This window comes from Salvia hispanica, chromosome 1 (genome assembly GCF_023119035.1).
Source record: "Salvia hispanica cultivar TCC Black 2014 chromosome 1, UniMelb_Shisp_WGS_1.0, whole genome shotgun sequence".
NCBI lineage: Eukaryota > Viridiplantae > Streptophyta > Magnoliopsida > Lamiales > Lamiaceae > Salvia > Salvia hispanica.
In genome coordinates, this window is record NC_062965.1 from 29,230,308 (window position 1) to 29,246,839 (window position 16,532).

Consider the following 16,532-nt stretch of genomic DNA (forward strand, 5'->3'; position numbering starts at 1 on the left):
ATTTGTAAATAAGATTTGTGTGTTCTCGTCTTGAATTAACGTACATGTGTAAAAGCCCAGTAACCTTTATCATTTTATGAACTTAATTATGGTCCACAACTATATACTGCATTCATTTAAAAATAATATAAACCGCTCCTACAATCTTCCCAATTTTTCATAAAATAAAATTGAAACCCCAGCAATAAAGGCCCCACATCTCTGTCCCACAATATTGTGAGAGGTGTTAAATCAGGGTTCACAGTGACCCGCTAAGGAGGAGGGTCTAACACAACAGTAGTGAGATTTGATCCTTGACCATTCATACAAATTTGCCCCTCCAAAACCAATTACGTTAATCCCTATTGACAATCTTCCCAATTTTTAATCTACTGATTGGAGAGGAAAAGTATTATCAAATGAGTCGTATTTCTTCATCTAATCCACACCATTAATTAGAAATTAAGTTGTAATTAATACTTTAGTTATGTACGTACGTCTCTATTAAGTAGTATGATGGCGTTAAATATATTATGTAAACAAAACTAAATAAATGTGTTTGTAATATAAAAAGACACGCCACTCTAATTTTGTAGAGTGCGTACTGCTTAGAATAATATTTTTAAGATAATAAAAAAGGGAGTGTTAGGGTGCCACAACCTTTTAAAATAACACTATACCATCATTCATAAGCAATCATTTGTAGACGTGGACGAATAATAAACTGTCACGTGGCAAAAAAAAAAAAAAACTGAAAAAGACGGCCAGCAATATGTTGTATATACTATACAACAATTTTTCTTGGCCAGCAATATCCAACATGCTATACAACAATCTATAGATTGTTGTGTAGCGTTTATAATATTGTTGTATAATGTTTATAATATTGTTGTATAAGTGGTGTCACGGTGTCACTTTAAGAGGGATTGTCATTTGAAGACGATCCTAATAAGAAATCATAAATAAATAATGGTGCATATTGATTTTTAATTATATGATGTACTCAATTACTATTTACATTAAAGAATAGTAAGTCATGTCTTTTTTCTCTTATATTTATGAAGTACATTTTCCAGTTTTCACGTAGATCTTTACAGCCATAGTGATTTGAATCTTCAGACTTATCAAGTAAATAAAATGTTTTATCAATTAAATTGCATGATGGAATGGAATGAGGGTGGAATGGAATGGAGTTTGAAATGAAATAAAGATAGGAATGAGATGTCAATTTCCTTGGATTTCCTTTGCATTTTTATCCATTCACTCGTTCATTTTATCACATCAAGCAAATAAATAGAATGAAATTAGGAATCACATTCCGTTCCACCTTTCATTCCATCGTTACCAAGAAGCCTCTTGTATAAAAGAGAACACAGCAAACATGTATACACATAATTCATCATATTATGATGATAGACTAAATAGAGTTAATGGATTCCTCTACTCAGCATTATATGCTAAATGAACACTCAAAATTGCCAATGTTCAAATAAAAAAAAATATTTCTTTTTTCTTATAAAAAATACATGCAATTAGTTTGCAAAACTATAATTTCTAACTTTTGTTTGTTTTAATGATAATGTGCTCTTTATTTTCACTAAACCAACTCAATACTTGCTTGCCTGCATTCACACGTCACTGTAACAAGTCTCATCTATAAAGACACAAATTTAAAGACGCAATTACATGTGTGGAGAATTTTTAAAAATCATCAAAATTAATAATGCAAAAGAAAAACGTCTTAAATTAAGGACGCATTAGAACAGCTGTGACGTCTAATTGATGTAAGTTTAATTTTAATTTCAAATGTCAACACATACCAAACAAAAATTGAATACGCGCGTGTCTCATTAATTTGAACATTCATTCCCTTTTGACGAATACTATAATATATTGTGCCATATAAATACACGAATTATATACTATAAATTGAAAATTTTGTTATTGATTTAACTAAATTTATATCATAATAAAAAAGATGTGAATAACTTTCAAAATGAATCTAAAGGCCAAAATTGGTCCTGAACATATACTCATTTTATGATTTTGGTCATACACTTTATCTTTCGAATTTTTTGGTCCTGTACATTTCAAATCGGATCACAATTGGTCATCCATTAATAATTCCGTTAATATTTAACGGTCAACGATTTTAATCACAATTTTGACCAATCAAAGCTGTTAATTATGATTTTACATCCTAATTATATCCTTAATTATTTTAATAAATTTTCATTTAAAATATATAACAAATATCATAAAAAAACAAAAATGAAATATACAGCCCAACTCAATTAATCAATCATCTCCTTAATTAATCCTGGTAATGCTCACCAACATTGATCCCTCCGCACGTCGGAGCCCCCTTTCTCCTACTGCCACATCGCCGCCGCCACCAAACGCAAGCGACGAGAAATCCCGCTCAAAAGCCCTAAAAATCTGTGTGGGGATATGGGGAGTGGAATCGGCGGCGTTGTCGGGGGCGGAGAAGGATCAAGTGGTGGTGGTAGGAGAGAGCATCGACGCAGTTGAGGTCACGCGGCAACTAAGGAAGGGCGTGGGCCACGCGGAGCTCGTGAGCGTCGGCGAGGATAAGAAAGAAGATACTAAGCCCGCGGCGGCGACGCCGGCGAATGCGACGCCTGTTTTCTGGTCGGAACCCTTGGTTGCAGATCTCTCGCACACGTACCGATCCGGGTTCCGGTGGGGCGGTGCTTGCGTTTGGTGGCGGCGGCGGTGTGGAAGTAGGAGAAAGGGGGCTCCGGTGCGGCGGAGGGATCAATGTTGGTGAGCATTACCAGGATTAATTAGGAGATGATTGATTTATTAAATTGGGCCGTATATTTCATTTTTTGTTTTTTACTAATATTTGTTGTATATTTTAAATGAAAATTTATTAAAATAATTAAGGATATAATTAGGGTGTAAGTAATCATAATTAACAGCTTTGATTGGTCAAAATTGTGATTAAAATCGTTGACCGTTAAATATTAACGGATGACCAATTGTGATCCGATTTGAAATGTACATGACCGAAAAATTCAAATGATAAAGTTTAGGACCAATATCATAAAATGAGCATATGCTAATGACCAATTTTGGCCATTACTCTTGATTCATTATCCTGATTTTCTTATTAAACTCGAATATTAATTAATTGGTAAATGGACTTTTTTTTATGTAGTATGAAAATAATTATTCAAAGATCCAACATTTCATCTCTAAAAGAAGAAAACAATTATTTCTCAAACAAATAACAATTTCGTCAAACATTCATTGAGAAGAAGTATGTTGAATACATATACATATGTGATCCTTGCGTCTATTGTAGTGGATTGGGAACATGCTGATCGGCGGCGGCCAAGATTTTCCGACGGCATCATCGCCGAAACATTCACGGGATAATATACATTATTCCTGGAAGCATCCTATAGATCCATTGCAATCTGTATTGCACCGAGCACAACATTCATCTAGAGTTTCACCCCTATATTAAGTGAACCCTTAATTAAGACAATCATCATCATCATAAATAAAACAAAGATGATTTTTATTTTGGATTTTCTTTTTAGGAAATAGGTTTGATTTGTGTGTTGGATTTAAGATATAGTACATGTTATATATGCTGAGGTTAGTGATAAAATGCAAACTTCAAATATTGTATAAACTCCAAATTATGATCTGGACTGTCAGAAAATGTCAACAAATGACAAAATTATAGTAACAGAAATGTCAGCACAGTATCAATCGTTGACACTGTGTTGACATTTTTTGTTGCTAAAATTTTATCGTCTATTGACATTTTTTAACAATCCAGATCATAATTTGGAATTTGTACAATATTTAGAATTTGCATTTAATTACATCCATATATATTGTTGTATAGTTGACAAAACAAATGTTGATTTAATAACATTCTCGATCGATTTTTAGCTTCAACCTCAATTAAGACAATCATCATCGACAACTATGAAGTTAATTTTCATTTATTTTAAAAAAGTAAGTCTTATCTACATTATTCTCCACTTATTTAGTTCTCTTTTCACTATAATTAATTATTATCATTTTCTTAAAATGAGTGCTAAAATAGTGGAGATAGTATTTATAAAAAGTTAGATATATGGCTTGTTTAGAAGTAGATGACCCCTAATCAATTCTTTTTTATGCATTAATTGTAATTTCCTCTTTCTATTTTTGATTAATGACATGAAAAAGTATAGTTAAAGTGTTTGGGAGGTGTGTGTGAGTTGACTATTTGAAAAGTGTTTGAAAAGTCTATTTGAAAAGTGTGTGCGAGATAAAGCAGAATATTATTGCAGATAGAGATGAGATTGAAAATATTATGAAATTTAAATGAAAATTGTTGAGAGAGATTAAAAAAATATTATTGCAGATAGAATACTACTTTAAATTATCGAAACGAAAAATACTTTGTCACATTAATTATTTGAACTTGGGATGATAGTCATTTACACTATGAAGTATGAAATGTAGTCAAATTATGGTTAATTAATAGGATTTGCTAGTGAATATATTAAATTTTTAAATTTTCCCAATTGTTATATGTATGTATAAGACAATATCTTTAGTTATAGCTCAAAATAAATACGTTTCATTATAATAGGAAAGGAAAAAAAATGAAGCAAAATAAAAAATATACAGTACTACCTTAGTCTACTGTCATTAGTCTTATTTAGTTATTATACGGTGTCGTTTGAGCATCATAAAAAATAGATTCATTGAAATTTTTTTACTTAATTATTAAATATAACAGCAAACAATATCTAGGACAAATGTTAAACCATAATTTATAAAATAAGAGTGCAAAGTTTTATTAATTCTTATTCATGAAGCTGAAAATGCAACATTTAGAAATGAAACAAAATAAGAAACATAACAACTTAAACCAAAAATTGCAACAATGTGAAGGAATTTGAGTGTTGCACTAAGCCACAGCAGGCATATCCTTGAGCCATGGATCCAGTGGCTTCCCAATGGAATACACTATGAACCCTATCTCCCTCAGCTTCTCCACATCCACCACATTCCTCCCGTCAAACACGAACGCCGGCTTCTGCATCCCCTCGTAGATCCGCCCGTAGTCGAGCCCTTTGAACTCCTCCCACTCCGTCATCACACACACCGCGTGCGCCCCCTTGCTCGCCTCATATGCGTCCCCCATCACGCTCACCTGCTTGGCAGCCTCCCCCGCGGCCGGCTGCAGGTGGGCCGGGTGGTCCCACTCAAACTTGTTCAGGGCCAGATCCCTCTGGATCTGGTCCTCGCTCACCTGAGGATCGTAGATCCTCAGGTGAGCCTTATCCCCTATAAGCCCCTTGCACACGTCAATTGCCGCGGTCTCCCTTGTGTCACCCGTGTCCTTCTTGAACGCGAACCCTAGGATCGCGACCTTCTTCCCCGTGACCGTGTTGAACATGGACGACACCACCCGGTTCACGAACCGGCTCTTTTGGTAGTCGTTCACCTTGATCACTTGCCTCCAGTATCCAGCCACCTCGGCCAGGCCGTTGCACTCGCAGATGTAGACGAGGTTGAGGATGTCCTTCTGGAAGCAGGACCCGCCGAACCCCACGCTCGCCTTCAGGAACTTGGGCCCAATCCTCGAGTCCGTCCCAATGGCATGGGCCACCTGCGCCACGTCGGCTCCTGTGGCCTCACAGAGAGCCGACATGGCATTCACTGAGGAGATCCTCTGCGCCAGGAACGCGTTGGCGGCCAGCTTCGACAGCTCAGCCGACCACAGGTTGGTGCAGAGGATCTTATCCTCCGGGACCCAATGTGCGTACACGGACTTCAACGTCTCGACCGCCTTTCGCCCATCGGAGGTCTCCCGACCTCCGATGAGGACGCGGTCGGGATTAAAAAGATCCTGAATGGCCGTGCCCTCGGCCAAAAACTCCGGGTTAGACAGAATCTGATACTTAATCCCCTTACTATTGTGAGTGAGAATCCTCTCAATAGCCTCAGCAGTCTTAACAGGGACAGTGGACTTCTCAACCACAATCTTGTCCGATTTCGAGACGTCGGCGATCATCCGGGCCGCGCTCTCCCAGTAGGTGAGATCGGCCGCCTTGCCGGCCCCAAGGCCGCGCGTCTTGGTGGGGGTGTTGACGGAGACAAACACAATGTCGGCCTCGGCCACGTGCCTCTCGACGTCGGTGCTGAAGAAAAGGTTCTTTCCCCTGCACTGCTTCACCACCTCATCCAGCCCTGGCTCGTAGATGGGCAGCACGTCACTGTTCCAAGCTTGGATCCGGCTAACCGAGATGTCCACCACCGCAACCTCAATCGACGGGCACTTCACCGCGATCACCGCCATCGTTGGCCCGCCGACGTAGCCGGCACCGATGCAGCAGATCTTCACCATCTTTCACAACAATGTACAAACTGAAACATACACATTTTTGCTTCATTATCAATCATTAATTTTCATATTCCATCAACACAACATCTAATATCTCTATAGACTCTATAGCTTCAAGCATCATTAAGAGAAAATAAAATCACATTCAATGTAGTACATGATTGATGATTGTAACATCCAAATTTTCAATCAAAACAATCTACTTTCACTTTTTCTTTTATCACTATTTACCTAACAGAGAGCAGAGTAGAGAACTGAAGAATCCTTACAAATCCTGATTTTTTCAAAATTTAATTGCTTTAATTTGCAAAGAATGTTAACCCAAGTAAATTATCTAAATAAAGGATGATTAAAAATTGAACTTAAGCACCTATTTTCAAGGGCAAATCAAAGAAATCAACCAAGGAATTCAGAGAAAATGAAAAAATGTCACAACAAATAAGAAGATCACGAGATAATTAAACTAATTCTACAAAGCTTAAAAATCTTGCTAGAAAAAAGAGCAATAAAGCATTCATTTATTTAGCAAAGAAGATTAAGGGATTGAAAGCAGAGAACTGACCTCGAATGGGAGAGAGAAAGCAGAGGTGAGGCTTTGAAGATTGTGAAATGAAAGAAGCATATATAGTGATGGGAGTAGGAGAAGATCTGCAAACAACACTGTCAAACTAAGCAAAGTGACATGAGCAAGATTTATTGCAATTTGTAGAATAAAATGTATATTAACGAGAGTTCGACACGTTTACGGAGTTGTTCCTTTCAGTAACAAATAAGGCAGTTTTAAACAGCTTTTCTTGCCTAAGTTTACTTTTATTGCACATTTAATAGTGTTAAATACCTATTTCCAATCTCAACAGTCAGAAAAGATTAATGAGATACTTTCTTAAATAAATAAAAATCACATGATTAATAGCCAAGTACTACCTTATATACAAGATGGTTATGTGTTTTTAAGTTTTATCTTAGTTCAGTCATATTCTTTCTAGATGCCTTCAAGATAGTTGAGTTGTATTCCTTTTTTAATTTATCTCAGAGTAGTTGAGTCATTTTCTTTTATTAATAAAATTTTAATCTCTCTTATTTTACTCTTTCTTACTTTGTTCCCTCTCTCCATTTTAACCTTTAATAAATCAATATCCTAAATCTTGTGCCTGAAAGAAATGCCCCAGCTATCTTGGGTTGGGACGGAAGGCGTAAATTGGTAAAATAAGAGAGATAAATAGAATGACAGTTGAAATAGTTTTAGTAGATAGTGAAACTCATATTATTATTAGTGTTGTATGAATTGTTATGATAGATCATAATGATATAAGTTGTAAATAAATTGATGTATATGAGTAATTAATTGATGACAACTTTTCATAAATAGAAATGATTATATTTTTATGAATGAACGAAAATAGAAATTGTACACATTTTTATAAAATGAAGGGAGTTTCTTTTACTTTATTCATTTACACTTTATTCTCTCTTATCTTATCTTTTACTTTTTTTTTAATCATTTTATCTACTTTATTTGCACTTTATTCTTACTTATCTCTTCTGCTTTATTCTCTCTTTATTTAATTTTTTATTTATTTCATTTAATACAATTATTTTTAAAAGTACTCTTGTGATTCTATATGGTAAAAGAGGAAAAATTAATGGGAATTTGTTATATTTATCTAATCTTTTTAGGGAAGTTACATGAAATAACTACCCTCGTGATAGTGTGTCACGGTTATAAATATGATCCAGAAGCACTCATTTTAGGCAGATAAAAGAAGTAATCATTGGGAAAGTCGTTGCATTTTCATGTGAAAATAGCGTGGCGCCAATAAAGAATTAATTAAAAATTGTTGATGATTTGCAAATCACGATTTCCAGAGTTGTTTAAAGCCTTGAAGCTTGAGAATTGAGAAACAAAACGTGATTGGTTGGCTCGGACAGGCAGTTGAGTGAGCTCAAAGGCAAATTATTACAACCCAAAAAAAAATACTAGTACCAGTATTTAAATGTACTTTTATATTCTTATTATAAAAATTGGTACGAAGGTAAACATATCGTATTTAGGATCAATTGCTAACTTTCTTAAGTTGCTAACTCATTAATACAATGTATTAAAAATGTCAATATAATATGATGACTAATTTTGTTGAACTTCAATATAATGTATTAATATTATGTGTTGACATTTTTAATACACTGCATTGACGAGTTAGTAAGTTATCAACTTAAGAAAATTAGCAATTGATCATACCCTACTTATACTTAGTATATCTATCCTCATACACACATACAAAAATCACGTATATATATCATGCTATGAAACTTGATGTGAAGAGAGAGAACGTGTTGGTGCCTAAAATAATGGCCTCAAATCAGCAAATATTCAAGGTGAATTGTACTCCACTGTAACAGTATGTGAATTTTTATGTAATATACTGATATACACACGACTATTTTATTTCTTTTTATTGCACATTGAGGTACTTGTACTACACTTCGCACAAATTTTAGTTTTCATGCCATTTAATAAATATACCAAAATATCTGATCGAGTAACATGACATTTTTCAGAGTGGCCCAGCCCAGCCTAAAGTTTCAATTTTGACCCGGTAGGCCCGCTTGACCAGGCCCACTAAGTAAATATGTATTTGTCCGACGATGAAAGCAACTGAGTAGAGATGACGTTTCCCTATCCATTAAATTATAGTAGTAGAGTAGTAATAGGTTTGAATCACCACAATCAATTACTCCTTCCGTCCCAAATAAGATGTCACACTTGAGAAATAACACAAGATTTTAGGAGATGTTATTTTATGTTTTAAGTGATCAGAGAAAATATAATTTTATAATTGATGTGAGAAAGAACTTTTTCCAAAAAAGGAAATGTGACATATTTTATGGGACAAACTAAAAAGGAAAGTGTGACATCTTTTATGGGACGGATGGAGTATATAAGATCATTATTAATTTGTTTCTCAAAATAATTAAACTTTTTTGTATACAGATTTTCGTAACTGCATTCATCTAAATTACCTAATGAAACTCGTCAGGAACAATGTGATCCTAGTTAATAACACCAACAGGAATTTTTAAAATAAAGACACGATATCTACAAAGCATGTCTTAAATTTTAATCATATTAAGAAGAAATACAAGAACACAGCAAATAGGAAAGCAGAAGAAACAGTTGCACACAACACTGGCTCCAGATGGGATTAAACTCACCAAACCATCCACGACGTCGCCCGAGTCCTGTCTGGAAGCTCAGCCCAAAGCAACCCGGCAGCAACCTTCTCGACTCCTACGAACTCCAAGCGATCACCAGACAGCTCAACCGTGCTATCCGTGCCTCAAACGGCAGCTCAACACCCCGTTCGTTTCACCTCAAATCCCCTTTCTACCTGCATCGCTTAGACCAGATATACAAGGAGAATTCCAAGACATCAAAGAAGCTATCTAGCACAGATAAAAGTGGCAGGACGAGTCGATGTAGAACTGAAGCAAAAGGAACACGGGGATTCGTTCTGAGGCTCTGGAACAAGGTCAAGTGCAGCTTAGTGAGAGAGCATAGGCCCCAAAGCTAAAGGTGTAAATTTCAGATGCATATGCTTTTCTTAAAAACAACTAGAATCACTATGCAAGAATGTCCTTGTTTCAGATCATATACATTGTAATGCAACCGACTCATGAAAGCAAAATTACCTTTCAAGTTGACGATAAGCTCTAGCTTTTCTCTCAGTCTATCCACTGGTATAAATCTTCCAGTTCGATCCGATCTCTGGCCACGCTCTCAACTTGAAGCTGTTGCCGGTTTAGATCTAAGAACACTTCAAATAAACCATCATACCTAGTTCATGTTTGAAACAAAGAGGAAAATGCAATATCCTGTATAAGCATTGCTGCTAAAAACATTGCTGCACATTGAGGAAGAATGTTTGTATACAATAAGGTCACTAACAGCATTCTTCTCTTTCTAGTAAATACTACATACAAAATATAGATCACCCGTAAAAAGGAAGTGAGACAAACTGATCATTTTTGTATACGAACAGACGTGGTCATAGCTAAACGTAAAAGATAACCTAAGAGAGCCTCAGAGCCATTTCTTGAAGCAATGCCCTTTTTTGTGATGCATCGATGACATGATTTGTTTCAGCATTCTCAAGGACATCAGCAATAATTGCAGCTGCATGGTCAAGAGGTTCTTCTGCGGCTCTCTTCAACATAAAGGCCTGTCAGTTAGAAATTGCCACAGATTAAACATTAGAACCCTATGATAAAAAGACTAAAAGCTAACATCTCTTGATTTGTAAAAGGGACAAACACCATAATGATCATTCTGAATAATTCGTAAGAGACTTGCCCCGATTTTTCTTTTAATAGAGATAATTGAGGTAAAAGACAACACTTGGTTTTTATGACTAGCTTAACAACAAACCACTAGTTTAAGCATGGCTTAACTTTCATCCTATGAATAGAAGTGATTCTGGTGGAGGAAGGAGGAGGCGAAGCCAGACCTGTCCGTGATGTGTGATGGTTAATGAACAAGGCGGTTGGAACCATGGCTCTCCATCTATTTGTACCGGCAAGCCAGCAAAAATCTGAATCTTAATAGACTGCCCCTGTGCAAGCCTGCGAGCCCGAGATAGCCCAACCTGTCCAAGATACCAATGATAATACATTACAACAGATTAGTGGTCAGTCACAATTGAAGTTGCAAATACTTCACCTTCTCTCAAGAAAGAGGATATGCTTTCCTGCATAACACTAATTTTTATAGATTAAACCTTAACGTGGCATTTTGGACTGAAAACATTTTCTATTTGGGGAACGATTTATGTAGCTATAGTTTATTACAAAGCTTATAAAGTACTAATTATCAAATTTAGTGCAAGAAATTCTTTGCTCTGGGATGAAAACAGTGATATTGACACCATAAATTCTTTAAATGTTGTTTCAGATCTATTCAGAAAGAGATTTAACCATCTAGTTCAATCTAATCACCAAATAAATGGCTGAGTTAGAACGAAAAACTCCTGCAACAAAAGAGCTTCACAGTGTAATAATTATCTCGTAGGAAAAAAGGAGTTTGACATGCCTGCAGCTTTCCAAGATGCCATGTCCCTGAAATGCTTACTACCTCAAGCACTTTGTCATGCATAGATTGAGGATCAAAATTATCATAGTTCTCCTCTTCATTCTGCCATAGGTCAACACCACCCATATAACTCCCAATATTAGCTACAAGGATACCCTCTGCATCCTAAAATGATGAAGCAACATAACACTTCCAATAAGAACGCTGCACTAGATTGTTTGCTATACAAATTTTTTTACATAGATTTAGCAGAAAGAAATAGTAAAATTTAGATTTTAAAAACGATGCACTGACCTCAGGAACCTCAACCTCGACACCATCCACATCCACCCGAACTTGCCAGGGGAAGTGGGCAAAAGTCTTATCCATTATGCTCCTAGCACCTTCTCTTGCATAAAGAACCTTATTCATGAACTGCAAGAAACACTTTATTTGAGCGAGATGACTAAAGTAACCTATTTCGTGAATAAAGGACTTTAGCTAATAATAGGGCCTTGACCAGTTATAAAAAAAACACAAGTGCAGCACACAAAAAACACTTAACGACTCTCATTCAGAGTGATGTTTGCTAATTGCATTAGCACCTTGAGAATAAAAGGTATTATCAATTGTTAAATATTATGAACTTTTTAAAATACAGCCAAATACTACTCAAGCATTGACGTGAGTTCGACAAACAAATCTAGTACATAATCTGATTTCAAATCCAAACATGACTTAGCATAAAGAAATTTCAAGTCAAAGACAACTAATGTCTTTAAATAAAACAAAACATACCAAAGAAGAAAAGAATCCACAGCATGAACATAAGCAAATCATAGAATATGTAAAACAACAATGGAAGAAATAACTTCAACTATTTGTTATTAGCTGCACCTTAGAATATAGAGAAGCTCTTTCTTACTATAGAGAAGCTCTTTCTTTCTAGTGGGGTCGGGGAAAAATAGAAGAGGTGATTTCATTATATTACAAGAATACAATTTTTATTAGGGCGGTAGCTTTGAAAAGACAAATATCTTTTCTTTCATTTCGGGAGAAATGTGATCGGAAGGATCTAATTCCAACCTCCAGGTAAAATAAGAACCGCCCCCACATTCAAATGTCTACAAAGTGCTCTAAGCCCTATTTCGTTGTAGGTGAACAGACCAAAGCGAATGATCAAAAAATCCTAGAGACTGAACAGAAACTTAGGGGCATATCCATGTCATTTTGTGACTGAATTTGTAAATGCGAGTCTTGAAAATTAAGAAACCTACAGCTTCCCTTCAACGAAATTACCCAAGAACAAGTAACATAGAATTTCCCATGCACCATCAAGCAAGAATGTAATATGAATAATAAGACACCCACTCAGTCATTCGTCAGTAATTTCCGGAAAAATTGAAATTTTACTTCCATTGACACATTACAATGTTTTAGAAAAAATGAAAACTTCAAGCGTTCTATTCGCTTAGAAAATACCATCATCCAATGTATTTACAAATAATTAACGAGTGCAATGCCTTTATTTCCAGAAGCTGTGACCATTCTCTATGATACAAACTAACAGCATCTACCTGGTTGTAGAACTTATCAGGGTTCTCTTCTCTCATATTATGGATTTCCAAAGCAACTTTTGCATCACATCCAACCCCTACAAAAGCAGAAATTGTTAATGAGGACACGCATTTTGTATACAAAATTATCAGTGTAAAAATTGGTGCAAGGTTGTCAAGAGAAGTTACAGATAAATAAACTAAATATGGCAGGAAGTTCAATACGAAATGTACCAAGATAGTTGTTCATGAATTTAGGAGAATGGAGTGGTTTCCTGTGCTGGCTCGAGAATGATACCTGCCATCTATCAAGCATGGTAACTGCAGCATGTTCTATGTGATCTAATAATGTATACAGACCTCCTTGCCTCTCAACTGAACCTAGGCCAGCCCCCCAAGAAAGTACTCGAGACATATCATTTCCAGTCCCAGCAGGAAGAATGGCCACTGGTGGAGGTGAAACAAAGTTTTGTTTGTCTATTTCATTCAGAACCCAGCCAACAGTACCATCTCCTCCACAAACAAGAATTCGGAAATGAGGAATCTTTCTAAATAAGTAGAGTCCAGCTTCCGGTCCTTGTGTTGAGCTTAATTCAAAAACCTATAGTGAACGAACTAATTAATGTACCAAACAGCATAACAATTCCTTTAGGATTATTGAAATACATTCAATAAAGTAAGGATAGTAAGATTAATCCGCGAGGACAAGCAGGAGCAACCCCACACACACACACAACAAGATATAATACATGGAGTCAAAACAACAATCGAGACAGGTATCTACATAGATGCACAACTTCATATATCTGGTCTTGATAATTGTTTCTACGTACATATGATTCCTTCAATTCAACCTCATACTAGCCACCAGAAAACTGGTGAGCAATGAAAACCATTAATTGATGAATGAATAGCATATTCATAAGCATAGATGATGCAGCTACTACTTTCTATGCAGCTCTTAGATTTCCAATCTCTTCTTCCATAGAAGTTTCATTAAACTATTTGGAGGGGACGAAAAATCAATATAAAAAACTTTTAACCCAGGAAAAGTTGGTATTTGCCATGGACAAATATGACTTATCTTTAATTCTTAAGCTCTAACTATCCTAACTGGTGGGATGCAACTATCATCATTACATTAGTGTTTTTCAAGATATACAGATACAAGTTAATGTTCAGACACTTCAAACCTGTTCTAATGAATATTTGGTACAAATTAATGCCAAGATTAAATGATACTGCCTAAACAACTCTGACCTGTACAGGATTCAGTAGAATATTCAGTCTCTGTTTGAGTGAATTTCCTCGTTGAGCTCCACTCTTTTTGTTGATGAACACGAGTAAGGGCCTTGCCTCAGGTGGCAGATCATTTATATCATACTTTTGTCTCAGGCCTTCTAACTGCGTCCCCTCCTTTTGATTAATAGTTAAGCTTCTTTTCAAACTAGGACCCGTTTTTGCTTCTCCTTGTTGGTCCACCTCCTCAGTATTTGTTTGACCGTTTTGGTTTTCTTCAGTTCTATGAGAACCATTCACCATCTGACTGGTCTCCTTCGTAATCTCCATGGAGGTGCCACTCATATCACTACTATCACCAATATCATTTGAGATCTGAATTCCATGCTTATAATTCATACTCTGACATCTTATGCTAGCACGCACAGAAGATGCAATCCCATTGGCTCCTTGGGTGATGGAACACAGAAATCCACCAGAAGAAGTCCTAACAAATTGTTTCACATATAGAGGTGATAGTATAAGCCTTCTATAAGGTCCCAAATCACAAGCATCCCCTGTGTCATTAAACAAATTACCATGGCAGTCAACATGCACCAAGCGCTGACACCATAAGCAACACCATATTGGGGATTCCCTAAGAAAAGTACCACTGCATGACTCTTCACAGTAGCAACAGAATGAGGATTCACCGGGTTGATCTGTTACCTTGGTCCACCGCACTGCCCATTGATGCATCATGTGTTCATAGCCAAACATCGACACACACTTACAGTCTCTGTGAGCATTAGAGGAGCAACCCAAGTGGGACGCTGCACCACATATGCTACAACAGTGAGTAAAACCATCAGAAGGTACCATTTGACTGCGGGTTTGGGAAGGTTGCACAGACTTTAAACAAACACAGCACTTAAAGCTTTTCCCTCGAGCTACAGATTCCAAAACCCAAGTATGAGGAGCCATGGCAACCATGTGCCTTGTTTTGGGGTTTTTCTTTGACCTGGCTATGGCTCTCATCCAAGTTAAATTAATGTTTCTTCTCCACTGGAAAGCTGTGTAAAAAATAGTTAATACGCCCACCAAACCAGCAATGAAGCAAGATACAATAAACAGATGAGATTCTGCCATTTCAGCTGGATTTTTCCAGCTGGGAAGAAGAGCATTAAAGTCCATGAAGTCATCCATGTCTAGAATAAGTCTCCAACTGTCTGCTTACACATAATCGAGAAAACTAGCTCATCTGTATCCAGGTTGTCAGCTTCAGCACCCATTGAGGTTACAGACACCAGATTTTACATCCCAAATTGATTGTATATTCAATTGATACTATCAGCTTTGTGAAACTATGTAATGATTAAACTGCACCCTTTCAGAAAGTTTCAGCTTATCTGAACCTCATTTTCCTGAAAATGCCTCAACTATGTTACTGCATCGGTCAATCATCAACCTCTTCTTGCGAAGCTCCTTAGCTGTGATAATGAAATAAATAACTTCAAAAGTTAAAACCATACAAGATGAAATGCTACACTACACCTAAACACATAATTGAACACACCCGTGTAATACAAAATACATGGAATGTACAGGAAAGCAAGATCAGGTGGTGGAAAACACCTTTATATTCTTAAATATTAAAATGTTCATTTAGGCCATAATATAATGTAGTTTACCACTAATTCTTAGAAAAATATCGTTCTGCTAATTCTAATGAATAAATCACCTTATCAACTCATTATCCGAAACAAACAGTCATACCTGGCAAACTTATGAAAACCAAATCAACCTCATTCTATCCCAAACACCAGGGTAAATTTGCGCATAGTTTCAATACTCAATCTCTAACGACAAAATAAAGTAAAAAATTCCACGTACTTTTCTTCAACGTTAAGCAACCAACAAAGACAAAATCAACAAAAATGTCAAAATCTCAGGAAAATGATAAATGTGAATCTAGAAAGGGAAACTGACGAAGAGATCAACACCGGCGAAAGCGTAGAGCGAGGCAATGTTTATCCCGCAAACAATGGAATCAATCACGCGACAGAGAAAATGAATAAATGCGATATTTATTGTTCCTTAGCTCGTGATTCTGTGCGGAATGAACGTGCGAAAATTGTTGTTTCTGCAAAATTACATGAAATCTATATCATCAAATGTTTTTGCGTATGAATTTTTTTTTTTTGGTTGAAATTCAAATCATTCTTCTTTTTTGGAGATACTGTAGAATCGAGAGGGAGAGAGAAGACACGGGGCGTGAAATAAATGCGTTAAGTATGAGCTGCGTGGGGGCTGGGATGGTCGGTCATGT

The 16,532-nt window shown here is 36.3% G+C and overlaps 2 protein-coding genes across 2 annotated transcripts; both read right to left on the bottom strand.

Moving 5' to 3' along the window:
* Positions 1–4,786: 4,786 nt before the first annotated feature.
* LOC125203244 (UDP-glucose 6-dehydrogenase 3-like) lies at positions 4,787–7,071 on the bottom strand. Its single transcript, XM_048101589.1, has 2 exons — positions 6,927–7,071; positions 4,787–6,387 (listed from the first exon to the last, which is right to left on the bottom strand). The coding sequence occupies exon 2, from the start codon at positions 6,365–6,367 to the stop codon at positions 4,925–4,927; it is 1,443 nt and encodes a 480-aa protein (XP_047957546.1). The 5' UTR covers positions 6,368–6,387; positions 6,927–7,071; the 3' UTR covers positions 4,787–4,924.
* A 3,169-nt stretch (positions 7,072–10,240) lies between these two features.
* Positions 10,241–16,413, bottom strand: LOC125202219 (diacylglycerol kinase 1-like). Its single transcript, XM_048100583.1, has 8 exons — positions 16,193–16,413; positions 14,246–15,693; positions 13,220–13,586; positions 13,007–13,083; positions 11,745–11,864; positions 11,451–11,615; positions 10,870–11,007; positions 10,241–10,584 (listed from the first exon to the last, which is right to left on the bottom strand). Exons 2-8 carry the CDS (start codon positions 15,407–15,409, stop codon positions 10,435–10,437), a joined length of 2,181 nt encoding a protein of 726 aa, XP_047956540.1. The 5' UTR covers positions 15,410–15,693; positions 16,193–16,413; the 3' UTR covers positions 10,241–10,434.
* Between the last annotated feature and the right edge of the window lie 119 nt (positions 16,414–16,532).

What these genes read in the sequence shown, in the direction of transcription:
- LOC125203244 (XM_048101589.1), bottom strand. Translation starts at nt 6,367, where the DNA reads ATGGTGAAGATCTGCTGCATCGGTGCCGGCTACGTCGGCGGGCCAACG.
- LOC125202219 (XM_048100583.1), bottom strand. Translation starts at nt 15,409, where the DNA reads ATGGATGACTTCATGGACTTTAATGCTCTTCTTCCCAGCTGGAAAAAT. An exon ending in CTGATAAGTTCTACAACCAG is followed by an intron (nt 11,865 to 13,006) that starts GTAGATGCTGTT and finishes TGTTTCTTGCAG; the next exon opens with TTCATGAATAAGGTTCTTTA. An exon ending in GGCATCTTGGAAAGCTGCAG is followed by an intron (nt 11,008 to 11,450) that starts GCATGTCAAACT and finishes TATCTTGGACAG; the next exon opens with GTTGGGCTATCTCGGGCTCG.